This window comes from Macrotis lagotis, chromosome 4 (genome assembly GCF_037893015.1).
Source record: "Macrotis lagotis isolate mMagLag1 chromosome 4, bilby.v1.9.chrom.fasta, whole genome shotgun sequence".
Lineage (NCBI taxonomy): Eukaryota > Metazoa > Chordata > Mammalia > Peramelemorphia > Peramelidae > Macrotis > Macrotis lagotis.
The window spans coordinates 201,306,738-201,327,232 of NC_133661.1; the positions used below are offsets into that span (position 1 = coordinate 201,306,738).

The following is a 20,495-nucleotide window of genomic DNA, read 5'->3' on the forward strand; positions in this document are numbered from 1 at the left end:
TGAAGACCTTTCCCAAAGTTGCAAAATTCTGTCTGCTTTTCATCTCTGGACAAACAAAAACTTTTCACTTAAAATAATTTTAAAATATTATTTTTTATGAAAACAACATTATTTTAGGCAAAGGGAAGGTAATAAAATTTAAAAGGGTGGTACCAGCAGGTTCCGAATTATCGAAGATTGGTCATTTGAAAAGCTATTTGGTTTTATGGAAAAATGGTTCTGAATGATTAGGTTCCTGCTGGCTCTAGTTCTATATGACTACACAGTAGTACTATATAGTAAATATACACAAACATTCATACTATTTTATAGTAGGTATAGGGGTGGCTAGGTGGTGTAGTGGATAAAGCACTGGCTCTGGAGTCAGGAGTACCTGGGTTCAAATCTGGTCTCAGACACTAAAACAATTACCTAGCTGTGCGGCCTTAGGCAAGCCACTTAACCCCATTTGCCTTGCAAAAAAAAAAAAAAAGTATAGTAGGTATAAACAAACATCAAATTCTATATGCAGCCTTTGATGGTTTTTGCTGGGTGTTGTAGTCCAGAAGAGTTAAAAGGTTGAATAACTCTGGTCTAAAAGATAAAATTGGGGTGACTAGGTGGCGCAGTAGATAGAGCACCGCAGTAGATAGAGCACCGGCCCTGAAGTCAGGAGTACCTGAGTTCAAATCCAGCCTCAGACAATTACCTAGCTGTGTGGCCTTGGGCAAGCTACTTAACCCCATTTGCCTTGCAAAAACCTAAAAAATAAAAAATAAAAATAAAAGAGTTAAAATTTCCAATCCCAGCTGTTTGACTAGCAAGTGAATTTGTAATTTTGGAACTGCCTGTGTAGAGAAAATATACTGATAAAATGTTGAGAGCCAAGATCAAAGGAAATGAGCTAGAAAAGGCAATATTGGAGAAGTTTTCCTCAAAGATAAGGAGTCTTAAACCTTTTTTGTCATGGAACCCTCTAGCAATTTAAGGATGCTTATGGAATTTTCTCAAGTAGTGTCTTAAAATGCATAAAATAAAAATATATAGTATTAAAAAAGTAATCCAATTACTGAAATACAGTTATAAAAATGAAAAAAAAAAAGTTCACACATACCAGGTTAAGATCCCATATTCTCAGATAATGAACTTTGTATGTTAAAGTTACCTGTCAATCATAGGAGCTAGAAGAAACCTTAGAATTCATTAACATTAAACCAATCATTTCACAAAGGAATTCTGTGAGGCAAATAGATGCCAAACAATGTAGTAATGTTTAGTTACACTTTGTGAAGTATATAATACTCCCATCCTGAATAAAGGTAACAGGATATTCCTGAGTGTCAGAGTGAGAAAATCTGCTTTCAACCTAGAGAGAAGGTACTGAATTATGCCTTATTCATATGCACTTAAAAAAGGATAATTCTTTGAACAGGTGTTCTTTGGAACTTTGAATAAATTCTCTCCTTCCATTTTACCTTATCAACAATAAGCACTGTATATTCTTGTGAAATACTACACTGGGATAACAGAATTCCATAGGACAACATGGTTGCTTGGGTGCCCTCTAGGGGCCCAACAAGGAATATGGAGAACTTCTGGAACAGAGTTCCAAACAAGAAGTCTTCCAGGTCAAAGAAAGATTAAAAAAGATTGAAGACCAGACAGTGATGACCCTTGATAAAGATTCTTGTTCTTTGCCAAAAGTACTGAAGGCATAATTAATATCATACTCTATACAAGGAATACTCCTAGAATTGACTATGTTAAAAAAAATTTGGGGTAGAATGCAAAGAGAAGAAAAAAATGGGGCTCTAGGGTCATTCTTCGTGAAAGGATTATGGCAAAACAAAATGTGTAATATGCCTTTAATGGAGCATGGTCTTACAAAATGTTCTAAGAGATGCATTTGATAAATGTTAGGGGGTGAAAAATGATTCAGGCAGGATAATATAGAAATTTGAATGGTTTTTACTTCTGAAATGCTGACCACATGTACCTGATGTTGCTCAGTCAGGACATCCTGGCCAAAGAGACTTTAGTCTCAGTCATACTTTTCCTGAAAGGTAACCCTTCCCCCTCACCTTTAAATAAATCTCATAAGTAGGGAATGTAAAATGCTTTTCGTAATAATTATTGTTTACTCCAGCCAACCTTTATGCCCTAAGAGCTTACCAGTTGAAACTACAATTTTTTTTTTTTTTTGCTATCTCTTCATTATTTTATAAGCCAAGTATTTGGTTAGGAAGTTTTTTCTTTTTTCTGAAAAATGTTTTTATTTTCAAGAGTTATATCTGTATTGGGTTGGTATAAAGAGATAGCTATTTAAGCTGAAGACCCTTTCTCTAATGAGAGAGATTATATTCATACTGAGTCTCTCATAGTTGCTGAGATATCTCAGATAAGAAACTACAAATTGCTTCTTAGTCATAATTCTGATCTTGGTGTCTAGATTATCATCAGTATGTTGATAGTGAGTAAGAAGCAGTTTATCTTCTTAGAAGACTAAAAAAAGTGTACTTGTCAAAGTTTTCATCATGTTATTTTTATTTACTGTACGTGGTATGATTATATAGAGGCCAAATGATTAGTTAATAGTTCCACTGCTCCCTGAGGAACATGGGTTTTTCAGTTATAAGCAAGGTTTTTCTTAGCAAGTCTTGAACTCCACTCCCCCCTCTAAACCCCTCAAACTCAAGTTATTAATCAGATGATGACATGAACAGAGAAAACGACAAAGAAAGCACTAAAAGCTGTCCATTTTTATTTCACTATTGATATAGGAGTGATTCAGAGGCTGCATGCTACTAATCTCAAAATTATGCCAGATTTTCCAGTCAGATCACTGAAGAATATACTGTACTTAAGATCCAGTTTCCTAGGAATTAGATCAGTTAAAAGAACAGCTAAAACTCTGCAACTGGATTTATAAAAGGTCAATTTATTTGAAAATCAACATGTTACAGTCTAATGGGATTCACAGACACATAACACTAGACAGCAGGGAATGAATCAAATGTACAAATAGTATATGAACCTGTCGCCTAATGGCAAAAACTGTCACAAACCTTTAATATACTTTTGAAAAGGCTTGGAGGTCTGGTATGGATAGATGACTCCAGAGAGACATTAAGTTGTTTATTTGGGAATGACAGTTCAGGGATATGATAGAGTTGAAAAATGTTTAAGTTCTTGGATTTGTTTCCAGTTCTACTAAATTTTTTTCTCTCCCTCCCTCTTTTTTTCCCTTCATCTCCATCCTTCTCAATTTATAAAAATGAGTTTAAGAATCAAGCAGAGATGCTTAATTACATATTCATAAGTGATTATGTTCTGATCTTTTATAGATAACTGTTGCATCCTTTCTCTTTCATAAGGTTCAGAGCCAAATTTCACTGGACATTCAAAAGAATAAGAGCAATTCACAAAAAATTTTCCTCCATAATATCTGGATCTATTTCTTGATCTCCTTTGTTTTGTGGAATGTAGTTAAAGACAGTTCAATAGAGTTGCCACCTGAAGAACTTGGCTTTCATTCTAGTAAGAGTAGAAACCAATATGGACACTTAGGATAATTATGGCCTTGTATTCAGTAAGCAGTATTTGAAATTTCACATGTGTGTTAAGTAAATGAAAGCAAGAACTAGCTATCAAATTAGCTTCAGACTACTGCAATGTGCCATGCTCCTCTACTACTGTTGTGCTCTGGAAAAAGGAGGAATTGAATTGAATAGAAATTCTTTCTATTTAAGCTTAAAAAATTATGCATTTGTTGAATTATTATTCAAGCACAAAGGGAATTAAGTACAAGAATTATTGCATGTCTTTCTCCATCTCTCATTTAGACAGTTTCTCCATGTGCATTATTCCAAACTGATTGGGTCATCATTAATATCATAAGATTGATATCATGGATCAGTAAAAAAAATTTATTTGTTGAACAATGTAGATGTGGACAGCACTATTAAAACCTTTTAGATCCACTTTTTCAAGCATAAAGGAAAACCAACATAACAGAAAAACTTTTAATCTTCCCATTATGGTTACCTGTTCTGAAAATCAGCTACCATGTCCCGTCTCTCTGAGATCTTGGACGAACCATCCAGCCTCATGTACGTATGCTTCCTGTAAACCATGTATTCCTGCCAAAGGGAGTCAGATAATACAGTGAGGCTGAAAATAAATTACTCAACTCTTAGTCTTATAAAAACCAACCATCTCTCTTCTCCATAATGAGGCTGGTCAAAATCCCTAGAACTGGGAAAAACTAAGTTGAGAAATGGAAGAGGAGAACAGAGGGGAAAAGGAAGAGAGCATTGCATCTAAGAATTTCCTACATTCTTGTAAAAAACAAATACTAATCACAAATGACATTTACCATGAACCATGCTATCAACAACATTTTTTGGGTAACCAAGGAAATATCTATCAAAGCCACAAATAGGAATTTCTGACTTACTCCTCCCAGTACCCAGGACAAATGCCCCTAAAGTTTGGGTGAGGGATGGAGGGAGAAAATGAGAATCCAGGATACTAGTTTGTGATTACTTGGAGGAAGTCAGGGTAGGGCTAGGTGAATGAGGGAATTACCCCAGTTCTGGCTGCTTCATATTATAACTGTTAAAGAACTGCAAATGCTGCAGCAACCAAGGGCAAAGCCCCAGCTGTCTCACCTTAGAAAAGGCTACGCCCTGCCAATACTGGTCTCTGTTGCAGTCACACAATCCAAGGTGTGTTCTTTTTGCCCCCAATAAATCTTAGCTAAAGATACTGAACTCCCTGTCTTAAGTTTTGTTCATTCTTGTGAAATAGAAGACTCAAGATAAATTTCCAAAGCTTTCTCATTTCTTCTGGAGTAGTCATTCCTTTTAGGAAGAAGTACACACCTCCATTTTCCATTTCTTCATTCTTCACTCCTGACTTGGTCTTTGAGACATATTACTGGAAAATTTAAAGGCATCCATAAAACTCCAAGATTGTCTGCTCATGGGAAGTTTCCTAATCAAGCCAACTCCATTTCTATCTTTAGGGGATATTTGTCTCCTTTAAAATAAGAAGGGATATGGGAGTTAATAAGGGAAATGATATTTTTATAGTACTCAGAGGCTCACTACCTTGGTAGTTAATCCATTTCAAATGGAATCAAGATTAAAGAGCTCTACTTGTATCTCAAAATAGAGCAACAAAGCAACTGAGATACAGTTTTTGGGGCATGGAGTCTTAAATCACTGCTTTCTGATCATCCTGCAAGACTTTATGCTTTTCCCTAAAATCAGGTGTTCCTAACCTGGGGTCCATTTAAAAAAAGATATTTTTATAATTGTATTTCAATATAACTGATTTCCATTACAATTCCCTTATATCTTTAAAAACATTATTCTGAAGAGTCCATAGACTTCACCAGGCTTCTAGAGAGGTCCATGACATAAAAAAGATTTAAGAACATTTACTCCTGTTATACTTTTTCCTCTTTAAAGTAGAACTGACTCATCTCAAGAGAGTACCTATGAATGAACCTTTAGGGAAACCTTGCTGTGAATATCATTTAGCCAGCAAGGTTAGAACAACAAAGAGTTATTAATCCAGGGCAATAATGAAGTTAATCTGATTTCAGAAGAGCCTGTTACCGAGGCAATAGAAATCATTCCCCCCTTTCCAACAAGCCTTTGCTTTTCCACCCAGGGGATCAATGGGATTTTAAAACGTTTAGTAAAGTTTAGACTTCATTTCAATGAACAATTTCAAAAAAAACAACAAGAAACCAGACACTGAGGAATAAAGAAGATTTTAAGAGATCAAGTCAAACAGTCAGTTAATTGTAGAGTTGTAATTAGAACGCAGATTTCCTGGATCAAAAGTTCCCTGGTTTTTTCCCAATGAGGTAATACTAGAACACTACAGCACTGCCTCAATCCTACATCATGGCAACTGATAAAGAACAAGCTCCAAAAACTGGCTGTTTTCCTATGTCAGATCAGAGTCAGAAGATCTGTGTTCTAGGTATTTAAGCCCTAAATAACAGACTAAATAAAACAATCACATATATATGTCTTATAACAATTCCTTTTATTTCTGTAGTTTCTTAAGAATTTTTATTGTATTATGAATATCTGAATACACATAAAAGAGGCAGCAAGATATAGTGAACAGGGAATTGGTCTCAAAGCCAAGAAGACCAGATTCAACTCTTGCATCCAAGTATACACTGACTGACCTTGGGGGCAAGTCACTTAACCCTAAGGTTTTAAATGGTTTGTTTATAAAAAGCATTATATCTCCCAGGGCAAATTGCCAGTCAAGATAACAGGGTAGTAGTTTGTCAAAAGAAGGGATATATATCAGTCATTCTTTCCTTACCTAGATCAGAGCCTTTGGAGTAATGCAGCAATGTAATATTGTAATGGTAAATGTTCATTTAATCAGGATAAGTAAAATTGCTTGATAGGCTCTTAGCCACTTAATGCTTCACCTTTCACCTTGAACATTCAGCTGATGAATTTCTTTCCGTTGTTTCTAAATCCCAGCTATGAGTGATCCAATTTGCTCTTAAATCTAACATATACTTTTGAGGGAATAATCTTGACATCAAATACAAAATGTCCAAAAAGAACATGCACAACAAAAAAGCCATCAAGTTCAGAGGAGAACATTGAGATTCACAGTTGAGATGAATCCTCTATTACCAGGATACAGTATTTTGACTCTACAGGTGACAATCTCCTGTGTCTTAAATTTGGAAGTTACCTACGAATCTCTGGATTTAATTTTGAGTTATTTTATTTCAAGATATGTCAGTCATAACCTCTGCCTACTTCTGGCAACTAGCTAACAGTTTGCTAAATGGTACTAGTTAGAACACTTCTAATTCCAAATAGAAAATCAAAGATGCTCAAAAATTGTCAACTCAGCATCACAATGGGAATTGTTACAGTTGGTCATCAGTCAAGTTTTGCCTATTAATTTCCCATACTTTTGAGATACATCAAGAATTAGAGGCCTGCAAATAGACCTTTCTCTGCCCCTACTATGGTTCAACAATATTATTTAACTACCAGTAGAAGTGGAGTTAATATAAGTACTGGTATATAAGCATTGCTTGAAGTAAATTCCAGGTCAAAGCAGACTAGTCATTTTAGAAGGATGTGTAGGGAAGGTATATACTACATGTGTAGAATATTGGAGAAAAATCCTAAAACACTGAAACAGTGAAATTGAAACTCAGCTACACATCAAGATGAAAAGGCAGGCAATGATGGATGAATAAAAGTTACCTCACTGTTATGCAGAATAACTAATTTCTCTCTCTTATGATGCTGAAGGTATAGATGCTGATTTCGAAGGTTATCCAATGATAAATGAACTTCAAGGACAACATAACTTGAGTTTTAGCACTGCATAATCCTTGACTTCTAGCTGAGGGAGAGGTACACAATATAATATCTCTACTGTAGAGGTCACTTCATTTTCAAGATAAATGTGAGGACCTAATATGATTACATACTCTATCAAGTACCACAAACTAATAAATCATTTTAAGAATGAGCTAATACATTTCAGCAAACTGTTAGCTATTTACTGAACACTAAGCATATATAAGGTACTATTATACTGTTATTTTCCCTGCTCTGCTACCAACCAACATGAAAAAACTCTCCTATACTAACAGAGAAGACCACTAATGTCAAAGATGGCTAAATCAACTAAACAAATTAAAAAAAAAATCAACAAATGTTTAGGGAATTGCTTACTGAAGGAGTATGAAGTTCTGGAAATCAGATCATAGTCTCAGTTTTTAGATTTTTCAATAAAATTTATTAATAAGAATTTATTAAACATTATGTGCCAAGCACTAGCCTGGGTACTGTGGATAAGAATACAAAGAATTAAAAAAATTACTACTCTCAGGGGACTTACAGTATATGAAAAATGTGACAAAGGACACACACACACACACAGACATATATAAAAGCCATCAACAAAATGAAGAGAATAAATACACAAAAGCACATAATAGTTACATAAAGGATAGGCTGATAGGGGAAAAAGAGCTCTCTAGCACATGGTGTGGGGCACATCAGGAAAGGCTTATATAGAAAGTAGGGTTTGACTGGGGGTGAGGAGGGAGTGCATTCCAGGCACAGGAGAGAAATGGCTGGAACTGCAAAGGCACAGAGACAAGAGATAAAAAGTATGTGAGGAAAAGTGAGGCAACCAAGTGAGTTAGACTGAAGTGTGGGAATAATGGTTCACTGAAGCTGGAAAGATAGGCTGGGGTCAGGTTGTGGATGATTTTGAAAAGGAATTTATAAAATAAGAGAGTGACATGGTCAAATTTATGTTTAAGGAAAATGACTTTTGTACTACATAGAATGGATTGGAGTAGGGAGAGATGAGGCAGGGAGCCTGATAATTTGCAATAATTTAGGCACAACCACTAGGGTGGTTGCTGTGTGAGCAAATCTGGCAAAGGATTAGGTCTAAGCGAGGCTGAAGAGTCAAGGATAAGGCTGAGTTTAAGCTGGGAAATTAGAACAATACTACTATCTCTCATAGATATTGGCAAGTTTGAAAAAGGGATTGTTTGTAAGGAAAGAGAAGTCTGTTTTGAGCATGTTAAAAGATTTAATAAGATAAAGGTGATGGTGGAACAAAAACTCATGGAAGCAATTAGCTGGACATATGGATACTAATTCTCTTGACTGTCGATAGTTGCACCATTTTCTAGCTTCAGCATTGGGGATACATGTCAAAGACAGACTACACTGTCATTTGTGAAATGTAGGCCATGTATTTTATTTTCCCGTTTAAGGATTATTCAAAGATACGAGGGGAAAACACTGGTAATTATCCAGTAATTAATTTTTTGTTTTCGTAGCAAGTTTAGAAATGAAAGAGATTGTTGATGGCTGGGACCTGGGTCCAAGTTTGGAGTTCAGTGTTTTGTTCATTCAGGGGCTTTAATTTTCTCTATATCCTAGGGATCCAAAGGAATACTTCTATGCCTTTTAGAAATATTATACAGCTTGTTCTGTATGCAGTTCACTAAATGAGATGCTATAATGGGGAACCAGTTCTATCTTAACTACTTACATTCCTTTCCATGACTAGGATTACTCCTACAACTAATAGAGTATGCACTGAGCTTGTGTCCTGTTTCCTACAAATAATATTTAAACCAATTTTTAAAATTTTATGACTTCCTTTTTGAATTCTATCTGGTCTTGATTCCACTTTGGATAGAGATTATATCATTTCTTTTAATTCCCTGAAACAGATCACTACAACCTTTTTAATCACTGCAAATCACTATAATATCAAACTGCCAACCCTCTACAAGACAGGTTTAGTGGCAAGAATGCTTTCTTCAAAATGAAGCTCACTATAGTAAAGTGATATACTGTTCTGGACAACTGTACCTCCCCTTTATTGAACTACTAAAGAGTTTAGAAGTCATTCTTTTTATCTTGAATTATCTCTACATAAGCCTTCAATGAAATCAATATATATTTATTTTTTAGGTTTTTGCAAGGCAAACGGGGTTAAGTGGCTTGCCCAAGGCCACACAGCTAGGTAATTATTAAGTGTCTGAGATCGGATTTGAACCCAGGTACTCCTGACTTCAGGGCTGGTGCTTTATCCACTATGCCACCTAGCTGCTCCTGAAATCAATATTTTAAAATATTCTAGTTTAAATCAATTATGTAAGACTATGGTATGGAAAGTGACTTAAAAACATCCTTCTCTCACAGTTAAAAATGTGCAACTCATACCATAGGCCAGAACTTGGGTTTTATTTTAGAGATATTGTTTGCTATGTTCTTTAGTATCTAAGATCTGCTCACTAAAGCAACCTTAAGTGCAATTTGTTAAGTACCTTGGTAATTAAACTTGTGAGATAGTTGAAAAAGGAACATGTCACTAAATTTATTTTAATTTTTAAAAAGTTGGTTGGGGCAGCTAGCTGGTATAGTGGATAGAGCACTGGTCCTGGAGTGAGGAGGACCCAAGTTCAAATTTGACCTCAAAATAATTATCTAGCTGTGTGACCTTGGGCAAGTCACTTTACCCCATTGCCTTAAATAAATAAAAAAAAATTTTTTAAAGTTGGTTGCTCTTTATTTACTTAATATTCCGCTCCCTACAATGAACCTTTTCTTTAGGAAGAAAATTACTTTAGCAAAGCAAATCAACAGTGAACAATTTTTGACATTCAATACCACATTTGAGTATATGAATTCATATTTAACCAAGAAGGGGAAAGGAGGTTTCCTTCAATTTTCCAGGACTATGACTGTTCATCATAATTAATCAGATTTCAACTTTGCTACCTAATAATTTAAGTAAACTCAGTATCAAATTCAGTAAAATCAGAGTGCCTATTACCCTTTGATTTTCATTCATTAGAGATTTGCTCCTTTGATCCAGAAGTCAAAATAATAATAATAGCATAGATGAAAACATTTACATTTCTGATCCCCATTGCAGTGACTCTCCAACTCTGCCATGCTGTACACATATGAATGGCTTATCTTTATTTATCTACATTTTTAGCTTCCTCTGCTGCCTATTTTTCGTTCTCTTTTGTCTCTAAGAATACTTTTCTCTCAACAGAATGTAATGATGAAAGTTTTAATAGAACAAGTGTTGCAAGAAACAAATTATGTCATGCTGGTGGGGGACCACAGCTCCAATCTATCAATTCAAGCTAAGAAAGTGTCACTAATTTTAACTTAAGGAGCTAGTTCAAAACTTAAGTTTTCCCACAAAGCAGTTCAGAAGACTTCTCAGGTATGGTCTTGGATCCTGATCAGACAAGAGACAGAGGATTGATATCTTATAAATGTAAAGGATAAAATAAGGTTCCTTTGTACACTCTCACATTAACTAAGAACTCCTTTCACTTTTTTAAATGCTTCTAAAAATCAGAGAGGAGTTTTTGGGGGCTTCATAACAATGCCAAAATAGGCCATACACACCTGATTCAAGCAAACAAAATAACAAATTGGCCTGTCCCCAATGTCCTCTCCTACCTCCAATAGGTCTATCATCCTGGTCATCTGGGAGTAGATAAGGACCCTGTGTCCTTGAGACTTGAGTCGAGTCAGGAGAACATCAAGGGCATACAGCTTTCCACTGTCAGTGATGAGGCTTTCTTTGCCTGGGAAGAAGAAAAAGGGGACGGGGGAGACACTCTTTAAGAGAAGTAGAGAAATTCATGGTTGCAAAGTTAGTTGCAGCCAAGATCACGATAATGAGGGTTATCTCAAGAAAATACTAAATAGGGGAATGCTCTGAAGGAAAAAATGCCAAGAACTGTTGCCCATTCCACCAACATAGTTCCTAAAAGGGAAAGAAGAAGACACGAAGGTTCTTATGTTGCTGGATACCTGCAGTGCCCAATATCCTGATATTTGAAAGATTCCTTGACTCTCCTCAGTTTCACCCAGAAGATATTAGTAGGTTGGTAGTTTCCAAGCCAAAAGTCATTTAGACATCATGACTACCATGTTTTAATTGCTCTTAAAAAACCTGTCTTCTTTTGTGTCACAAATAATATTATCACTCTGACTCCAGGTTTCTATTTCTGCTAAACAAAGCCTGGCAGTTAATAGTTTATATTTTAGCATCATATAAACACATGAAAATAAATACTGCCCTCACTCATTTTTGGACACCCTAATATACCAAGAGATGCAAATTTTCTTCCCATTACCCAAAGATTCCAAAAGGGCAGCTTTTTTAAGCTAACAAATATAATTATTCTAAGATGTAATTTGACAAGGATATTAGGGCTGACACTCTGATTCCCACGGGACCTCTAATGCCTACCAGCTGTCAGACACTTATTTGGTTTGGTTAGAAAGACTATCTCCAGGTCAACATGAAATGAAATTGCCTCTACCTACTAACATAGGGCTTCTTTCTCTCCTCTAAATTCTTGTGAAGAAGTATTTTCAGCAGGAGAATGTTAAAGAACAACCAAGTCTCAATTTCTCATCTCCTATTCTTCAGTATCACTCAACAACCATCATACTTCAGGAAGGAGAGTTTCCTGTTTGTAGACTGGGTCCATAAACATGCCATGAACAATGTGCTACCACTGGGGGGGGGGGGGGGGGAGTTGGGAGTAGGAAGAGACTAGAAGGGGAGTATAGAGGAAGGATAGATTATTCAGATAATTACAACCTGAAAGAAATGTTCAGAAAAACACAATGGTCAACATCTGGTCAAGAACCCAAGTTTTCACTCATGTTGGAAAATCCATTAAGGGGGTGATTACTGAGAACAACTAATAATTCTCAGTATTCATGTCTTCATTCTTACTACCATTTACCAAGTGTACAATTGCTATAAAAATTGTAAAAGAATGGATGTGCTAATAGTACTATCACAAATAATAGCCACTCTCAGTTTTGGATGTTGACTCCTGCGCTGTAAATGTACCTTTTTTTCACCTTCAGAATGTTACTGGGGCCATCTTTCCCTCCACCAGTCCCTCCTGTTCCCACTACTGTAAACACCTTTCTCAAAGTTCTTTGCTTTGTCTTGCTTAGATTACTAAAATGCCACAGGGCAAGGCTCTGAGTTAGTCTTTTGCATGGCAACCCTATATGTAAATTCTCTATATACTGGGCTCAGGCAACAGGACAATTTCCTAATAACTTTGAGGTTCTCCTGTGGTTTTACTGCTCCATCCAGCTCCACTGCACAGCCTGTTCTGATCAGTGTCTAATAGCTCTAGCCAAAGAGCTTTATAATGATAGATTCTAAACACACACACAATGTGAAGAGCAAAACACAAAGTACAGGAGTTTTCTTATGCTTGACTTAGAAATCTGGAGGGAATTCTCCATGGAGCTCTCCAACTGTCTTCTTTTCTCTCTTCAGTCACAGGAAGAGATTTTTAAATCTATATTTTGTTGGGTTTACACTTAAGGCTGAATGCCCATTATTACGATGATAGGTAAGGGCATGAGTGAAACCTATCTAAGTGAAACCATTGGGGCAGTTGAAAGTATCCATAGTCAAAAGTATTAATGATTTTCACTGTATGAGAGGAGGTGGGTTGAAATGGATTTTAACTCTCTGGTCTGTTATCTAAGAGATATTCCTGCAAGTAATCTCTAAGACAAGACCCAAACAAGACAAAAAAAAAAAAATCTGATTAACTAAATTCACAGATCAGCATGTTAGTCAGAAATCAGATGCTGTTACATAAACCCGAACAAGTTCCTGGGTAGAAAATGGTAGCATTTACTTGTGGTCTCTAGGATTTGTTGATGTCCATTACTTTAAAATTTTTCAAGTGCTAAGCAAGTTTTTTTGCTTCAAGAGCCCCATCTGGTGCCGAGGGGGCATGCAAAAAGCTTGCAGAAGGACAGTGTCCAACAGAATAGGTTGATTCTGCATTCTGTAGATGAAACCTGGGCACAAACAATTCTCAAAAATATTTTATCCTATCTTAGCTTACAACACTATGGTGATTCCATTAAATACAAGTTTTATTATCCACTTAGTAGTCTTGCTCCATAAGAGAACAGGAGGGTCAGGCCAAGGTATTAAAATGGTCATAATTTAAATGGTACCCCAATCTACTTTTGAGGGAGTGGTAGATTTTGCCACTGGTGGAAAATGGAGACTCACTCAGGTTGTGAGACAAAGGAGATTCTGGCTAACTTCCCAGTGAATCCAATGAAATTCTGACCCTTCCCAAGGAAATAGAAAATGCAAAAGTATAGAGGAAAGAAAGATAAAGCTCAGGTCCCAGCGACCCCCCTGGTAGTCTGCAAAGCACAATAGGATCAGTGAGAGGCTGGTTGGCTCTCACAGTAAACAGCCAGTGAAGCCGGTACTTTTTATCGATGCTAAAAGAACTCAGACGCTTCCTGCCATTTAAACAAGGCTCATTTTTCTTTCAAAGAACAGGAAAAGCCACAAGAGATTCCCACAGCGCCAGCAATGGAACTGTTACCCCTATACTGGGAACGTGGGAGTCAAAGAGGGAGGACAGGGAAAAGAGAAGGGAGAAGCTGCTTTCTTTCAGCATTCATCTACAACTCACAGCCTCTTCAGTTTTTCATCCTAGCAGAACTCTGTCCCTATATTCAAAGTTATAGTCTGACTACCTTTGCATTCAGGCTTGTTCCTTCACACTTCAACCTGTCCATAAATCAATGCATTCATATGTCTTAAGTCAGCCCTTAAAGGTTGCCTAATTTTCATGTGAAGAAAGTGATCTCTCATTCCAAAGGAACCCCAAAGCCCCAAAAAGGGTGACATACAAAGGTTACACAGACTTCTGCACAGAGTCCCTCAGATCACTGACAGAGCTGTGGGAAAGTGGGAAGAGGAGGCACTCAGGAAAATAATATCACTATATATTTATATTACACTTTCTAAATGAATTTCATTCATTTGTGTGTGAAGCTCTCCCTGAAGCATGCAGGTAACCCTGAATCTCAAAAGCTATGCCAACGGAACTGTGAAAGATCCTAATCTGGGTAGGGACCAACTGCCTTTTAAGCATCAGTCTAGGTGAATTCAACTTGGCCCTTCACTAGAAAGCTTGATACCAGGTGATTCATTTTCTAGTTATAACAATTCATGAAGATGTTCAACAATACAAAGAGATGGGATCTTTATCGTGGAAGTATTCGTACCAATGAAATTAGGAGATGTCTGAAGCGTGTGCACACATTGTGTTAGGCTCCAAGAGCTATAAAGAGAAATTTTAAATCTTTAATAATTTATACAAATACCTCACTTTATCTTCCCAAGAAGGGAGGGAAGGTATAAACCTCAGTTTACGGATGACCAGGGGTTCAAGGAGAGTAGGTGATTTGCCCAAAGTCACCAAACTATAAAGTAGAGGAGGGAGGACCAGAACTCAAGTTCAGCATACTCTCCACATAACAAAAACCTTTCAAGAAATCTTTTCAAATGCCAAATAAAACTCTAGCTTAACTTTACCAAAAGGATTCATGTTGGCATTTAAACAGACTGGACAGGCCAAACCTGATGTATTTCTTTTGGTGCCTCTGAGTCTACTCTTAGCAGGTGGAGGAGGTACCTTGTCTGTCATCCATCTGTATGCAGTATCCTTACAAGCAGCCTTACTGAGCTCCATTGAAATAGCCTATAAACCTAGTTTCCTGTAAACCCTTGACCTTGACCCTGGGGGGTCTGGGAATCTGCTAGCATTCTGGCACAGAACTCCCTGTTTTTCCTCTTTGTTATCATTCAGATCTCCAGGGCTTCGTGCAGGACACTGTTTATGCTGCTCTGGCCAGGCAATCTGCTGAATGACGACATTCTCATTCACGCAACCAAACTCCACATGGCACAGGCTTTGGGTTTCCTATAGGAACCTTATCAATACTCCTCCTGTGTATAGTGCGGAATAGCTTTCTTCAAATTCTGCTCATTGTGGGCTCCTCAAAGAAAATTTAAGCCAAGTTTTATATGACAGATTTCCCCCCTAAGAACTGATACTCTGACCTCTATGTCTTCATTTTACATATACATATACATATACATACATACATATATATATATATATATATATGTTCCTATAGATATAGGTACTCTAAGTCTATACAAATAATCCTTTGGATAGATGTGGTGAAAGATTAATTTGCATGCTCTAAGGTATAGAGCATATTTTCTACTCTAAGAAGCATGTATGTATGTATGTATATACATATACATGTGTGTGTGTGTGTTTCTTTTTTTTTAGGTTTTTTTTTTGCAAGACAATGGGGTTAAGTGGCTTGCCCAAAGCATGTATATTTGATAAATTCCTTCTCAAAGTTGGGCACAGGTTTCAAAAGAGAATCCAAGGCCAACCTGGAATCCTGATGAAGGACCAGCCATTCTGAGGCCTGATGCTCCACAATCCTCCTGGTGGCTGGGGGAAAAACTGAGAGGGTCGATTCAGCCAATCCATAGCCAGTTCAGGGGCTCCATTCAGTAAGCACTGCTTTGCAGCCAGGCTCCCTCCTTCCTTCAGGACTCGGCGCTCATATTCTGCACTTCGGTCATTGCAATAGGAATCCAATGGCACTGCTGTAACCTACAAAAACGGACACACAAGAGATGGTTTTATTCCACAATTCCACTTTTCTTTGGGAAACTGAAATTTACAAGTAAAAACACTATGAATAAATCCTGTGGCTGGTGGTTTTCATCCAGCAGACTTACAACTGAAGTAATGAATCCTGCCCCCTGACAACCCAAGTTTTCCCTTGAAAATTACTTGTTGGGAGCTTCCTTAGGTGAAAGGTCTAACCCCCTCTTAATGCTGGCCTGGTCACATCCTAAAAAAATTAAACAAATTCTAGTTCTGTATACTCTGTCAGTTTCCTTCAGTGATCCTGCCTTTGACAAAGTTCTCTTAGGTCAATAGCTGGGCTTGTTGTTTCTTCAGTTTATTTTTAATATTTTACAGCCAAATTATCCAGTTGTGCTGACACTTCTCACCTTCCTTACCAGGCTGTTTACTGAAACAACAAAGAGGAAGAGACAAAAGATAAGAGAGCCAGTCTTTTTTTCAGGACCTCAAGCTGAGAGGCAGCCCTCTCCTTGACTGGACCTGTCAGTTTATTTCCTGGCTAAAGCAGAAGTATGATTTAGGTACATTCAACTCCCTGTCTTTCTGCTAGAGATATACCAATAGACTGCAAAGTTCCCACCTAACTAAGCAAGGTGGTTCTATCAAATCAGAAATGCTTCAGGTCTTCCTTAGCTCTTTTGGACCATTCTCATCATAATTTTTCAATACTTTTCAAAATGACTGAGTAGAAGGCAAAAGTACAAACCAACCAACATGTTTAGATGACTGAAATCTCCAAGGAGTTAGTTGAGGACCTATTATGTGCAGTAGCTAACTGATCTGAATGATGTTATCCACTAATTCCCAATCGGATTTTACACTTACATCCTCTTCCACTGGAGGACCACAGGCAATACTAAATTACTCATGTCCAACAAAGTGGGTTAATAATTTCTAATTACTAATAAATGAAGTCTGAGTAGGGGAGGGGAACTTTCTTTTTATCCATGATTTTCTCATGAAATTGCTCCCATGGAGCAACAGAAAGTTCCTCTTCCCCACTCAAGTGGGAAGATTAAAGGGATTTTCAGATTAAATTTTATATCATTTTCAAAAAAAATCTGTTCTTTCTCCTTTTGAATAGAACTCCCCCACATCCATCACTGGAAAACCAGGGAAAAACAATAACAACAAGAAAAGTTTGTTACAAACATGTATGGTCATACAGAATAAATACCTGGATTAACCATGTCCAAAAAAATAAGCCTCAATTTACACTCAGTCTATCTCTGTCAAAAGGCAAGAAGAGGTTTCATCATGAATGGTGATTATGATAGAGTGGTAAGTTACTGTGCTGATCAGTGTTCTAAAGTTTTTCAAGAGTAATTGTCTTCATAAAAATGTTTTAGGGGCAGCTAGGTGGCACAGTGGATAAAGCACTGGCCCTGGAGTCAGGAGTACCTGAGTTCAAATCCGGCCTCAGACACTTAATAATTACCTAGCTGTGTGGGCTTGGGCAAGCCACTTAACCCCATTACCTTGCAAAACTAAAAACCTAAAAAAAAAAATAAAAATAAAAAAAAATTTACTGTTGTTTTGGTTCTGCTCATTCAGGATCAATTCATAAATGCTTTCCCAGGTTATTCTAAAACCCACCATTATTTCTTCTTTTTTTTAGGTACCATTATTTCTTATAGCAAAATAGTATTGATATCATATTGATATGCAGTAATTTGTCAAGTCCTTCTCCAATTAATTAGAACCTTCTTGGTTTCCAATTTTTTGCACCATAAAAAACAGATGCCATAAGATGGTACTCTGGTACATGAATTTAAGGGCTTTCAAAGATCATTTTTTTCTAAGCTTCCACCTACTAAAATTAACAGATAACCTTATATAGGCTATGGAACTATTTAGCTTTACTCTGGATTTTACCAGAAAGAGTTAAGAGGAACATTCAAGTGATGCCAGAAGATCGATCTAGAGATAGATCCCAACAGGATCTGCTGGATGGCAGTGCCACCTACAGTCATGCACCAAAACTACAGATATATGACTGGTTAATTAAGAGCTTCCTATTTCAGAAAGATTCCTTACAGAAATCCCCTACAAGCCCTTTCAGTAGGTTTTATATAGTAACTTATTACTTCTACTCTATTAACTTGAAGAGAAATTCCTTGGCTTCCAAATTATTAATTCCCCCCCCCTAAAATTTAGTAAAAGCAATAAAAATTGAGGCTAAACATTGGGCTCTGAATTTAAGGCAATAGTGGTAGTTTGCCAAATGTAGCCCCAACATGTGACCTGAATCTTACCATACCTTATCTTGAGTGTAACTGCTGTTATGGAGACTAAAGTAGTAACAGCCTAGACTTCAGAGCAGTAGACAATTCATTACATTCTGACAATTAACATACTCTTAAGAAGAGGCAGCAAGCAAAAACCAGTGTTGGAGTAAGAAGACACCAGTATGACAATTCTGGTTTTTAACTGTTACTTCAAGAAATCTCATAGGGTTGTTGTGAAGATCAAATGAGCTAATATTTGTACAATACTTTGGGATCTCAAAGCATTATTCCAATTTTTAGTTATTATTAAATCATCATCATCATCATCATCATCACCACCATTGCTATTTTTAGTAGAAAGAAATGAAAACATAACTCACTCTCACAGGATGAAGAAAAATCTTAAGTTGTGATGTCAGTATAATGCAGGAAGTTTGAATAATGTGAATTCAAAGCTTTCCCATGCCTGATATAACCTTCAATTTTAGGTACTCTCATGGCAAAAAGCCTTTAGCAATTTACTGACAACCATCACTAATCTTCTAATTCACAATTTACTGCTCTGAATGCATAGAGATATGCTGGACAAAAATTCTTGAAACCCAGTATATTTTGACAAGCTTTTTTGGCCAGGAGCTAGGAATTAGGATACTACATGAGAGATCACTGGATACAAGGACAACTCAGGAAGACAACCAGCTCATACCAGCAAATTGTTTTTAATTTCCTTAAAGTCTTGCAATGAATGCTTAAGTAATATAATCATGGGGGCCCAAAAAGAAAAAAAAGAACCTACCTGCTCATGTCTATTTCTTTTAGGACTAATCCTTCCTTTTACAAGCTACAAGTAACCTTGATAGACATCACTTGTGTCATTAATGTCAAACTGCCTTTGAGACTGCTCTAAGTTGGGAGAGCTGAAGCATGAAGTATCAAGCTATCCATTCCCTAAATGGATATACACACCCCTCTTAGCCATATATGATCTAGCCTTGTCTCTTGCTTCATTAAACTTCCAAATTATAGCATCTATCATGGGATAGTGCCTCAAGCACTTACTGTGTCTTGTCTACAAGATGGGCATGCTCTATCTCTCTAAGAACCATGAAAGATCCAAGCTGGGTAAAGTGAAGCCTCCATTCCTTTACTAACCCTGTAGGACTGACTGCCAATGGCTGCAACTTATTTCCTCAAGGAAATGGTCTTGTCATGTTCAGTATTTTTTCATTTTGAACTAATTCTCTAGCTCAAATATGAAGGTTAGCAGGTCTGGTTTGCTCAATTTCACATAAGAGTTGAGACAATAGCAAAAGAAATAAATGTTTTCTTTCCAATTGTGACTAGGTTGGCAAACTGATTCAGGATGAAGAAGGCACACACTCCTCTAGTTCTCAGAAACCCATACTTATAGTTATAGGCCTTGCCAAAAAGAGCTCTTCAAGAAGTCTGGTTCCAAATGTGCAGAGAGTTATTTACAACTCTTCCACCCCCAGATACCACAGTATAATTACCCGTATTTACAAGTTTAACCGTCCATGCTGTATGAAACAACATTATAAACACAGATTAGATTGCAAGGGGAGGGAGGTAGGAAGGCTCGGCTAAATATAAGAACTTTCTTCTGCTCCCTCAATACCACTGTACATTTATGACTATTATTACTTGTCCATGAACACTGGGGGGTGGGGGGAGTTTATTGCCCTTTAAGCAAACAGCAGACACCAGGCATAGTAGTTTAGGCTAACTGGGAGCAGATGTCCTTATTCCTGGTTCTTCTGAAGTCAAGACCCTAATACACTTGGGGTGTGTATGTGTTTGTGTGTTAAAAGGAGGGGGGGAAGAGGGTGCTCCTTGAGAGCAGATGGCTGCAAGAAACTTCTGGAGGTCTTCGAGACAAACAAGAACTTATCATTTCTATAAACTCAATTATAGTCCAGGTCCTTCATTTTTTTATTGGAACTATAAAACAAGAAGACCTCTTCTAACCCTGAACTTCTTTCACATGGGGGTGGGGGTGGAAACTTATTCAACCAGATAATTGAGGGGTCAGAGAATTAGCTTATTTAGAAGTCTCATTCTCATAAGCTTCCCAATGTCTTTTCTTTGGCTTGTCAACTCAAGCTTCTGATCCTCAGAATGCTTTGTCAAAATGATCAAAGAAAACTACACATTCACAATTT

The 20,495-nt window shown here is 37.0% G+C and overlaps 2 protein-coding genes across 6 annotated transcripts in view; both read right to left on the reverse strand.

Moving 5' to 3' along the window:
- The window catches only part of EXD1 (exonuclease 3'-5' domain containing 1), a 331,232-nt gene that overhangs the window by 130,361 nt on the left and 180,376 nt on the right, over window positions 1-20,495 (reverse strand). The window lies entirely within an intron of this gene.
- INO80 (INO80 complex ATPase subunit) overlaps window positions 1-20,495 on the reverse strand; it is a 120,268-nt gene that overhangs the window by 26,188 nt on the left and 73,585 nt on the right. For both annotated transcript variants that reach the window (XM_074235124.1, XM_074235125.1), the window contains exons 26-28: window positions 15,823-16,048; window positions 11,007-11,134; window positions 4,024-4,118 (exon numbers count right to left, since the gene is read on the reverse strand). In XM_074235124.1, coding sequence (XP_074091225.1) covers window positions 4,024-4,118; window positions 11,007-11,134; window positions 15,823-16,048 — 449 coding nt within the window. The remainder of the gene's footprint in view (window positions 1-4,023; window positions 4,119-11,006; window positions 11,135-15,822; window positions 16,049-20,495) is intronic.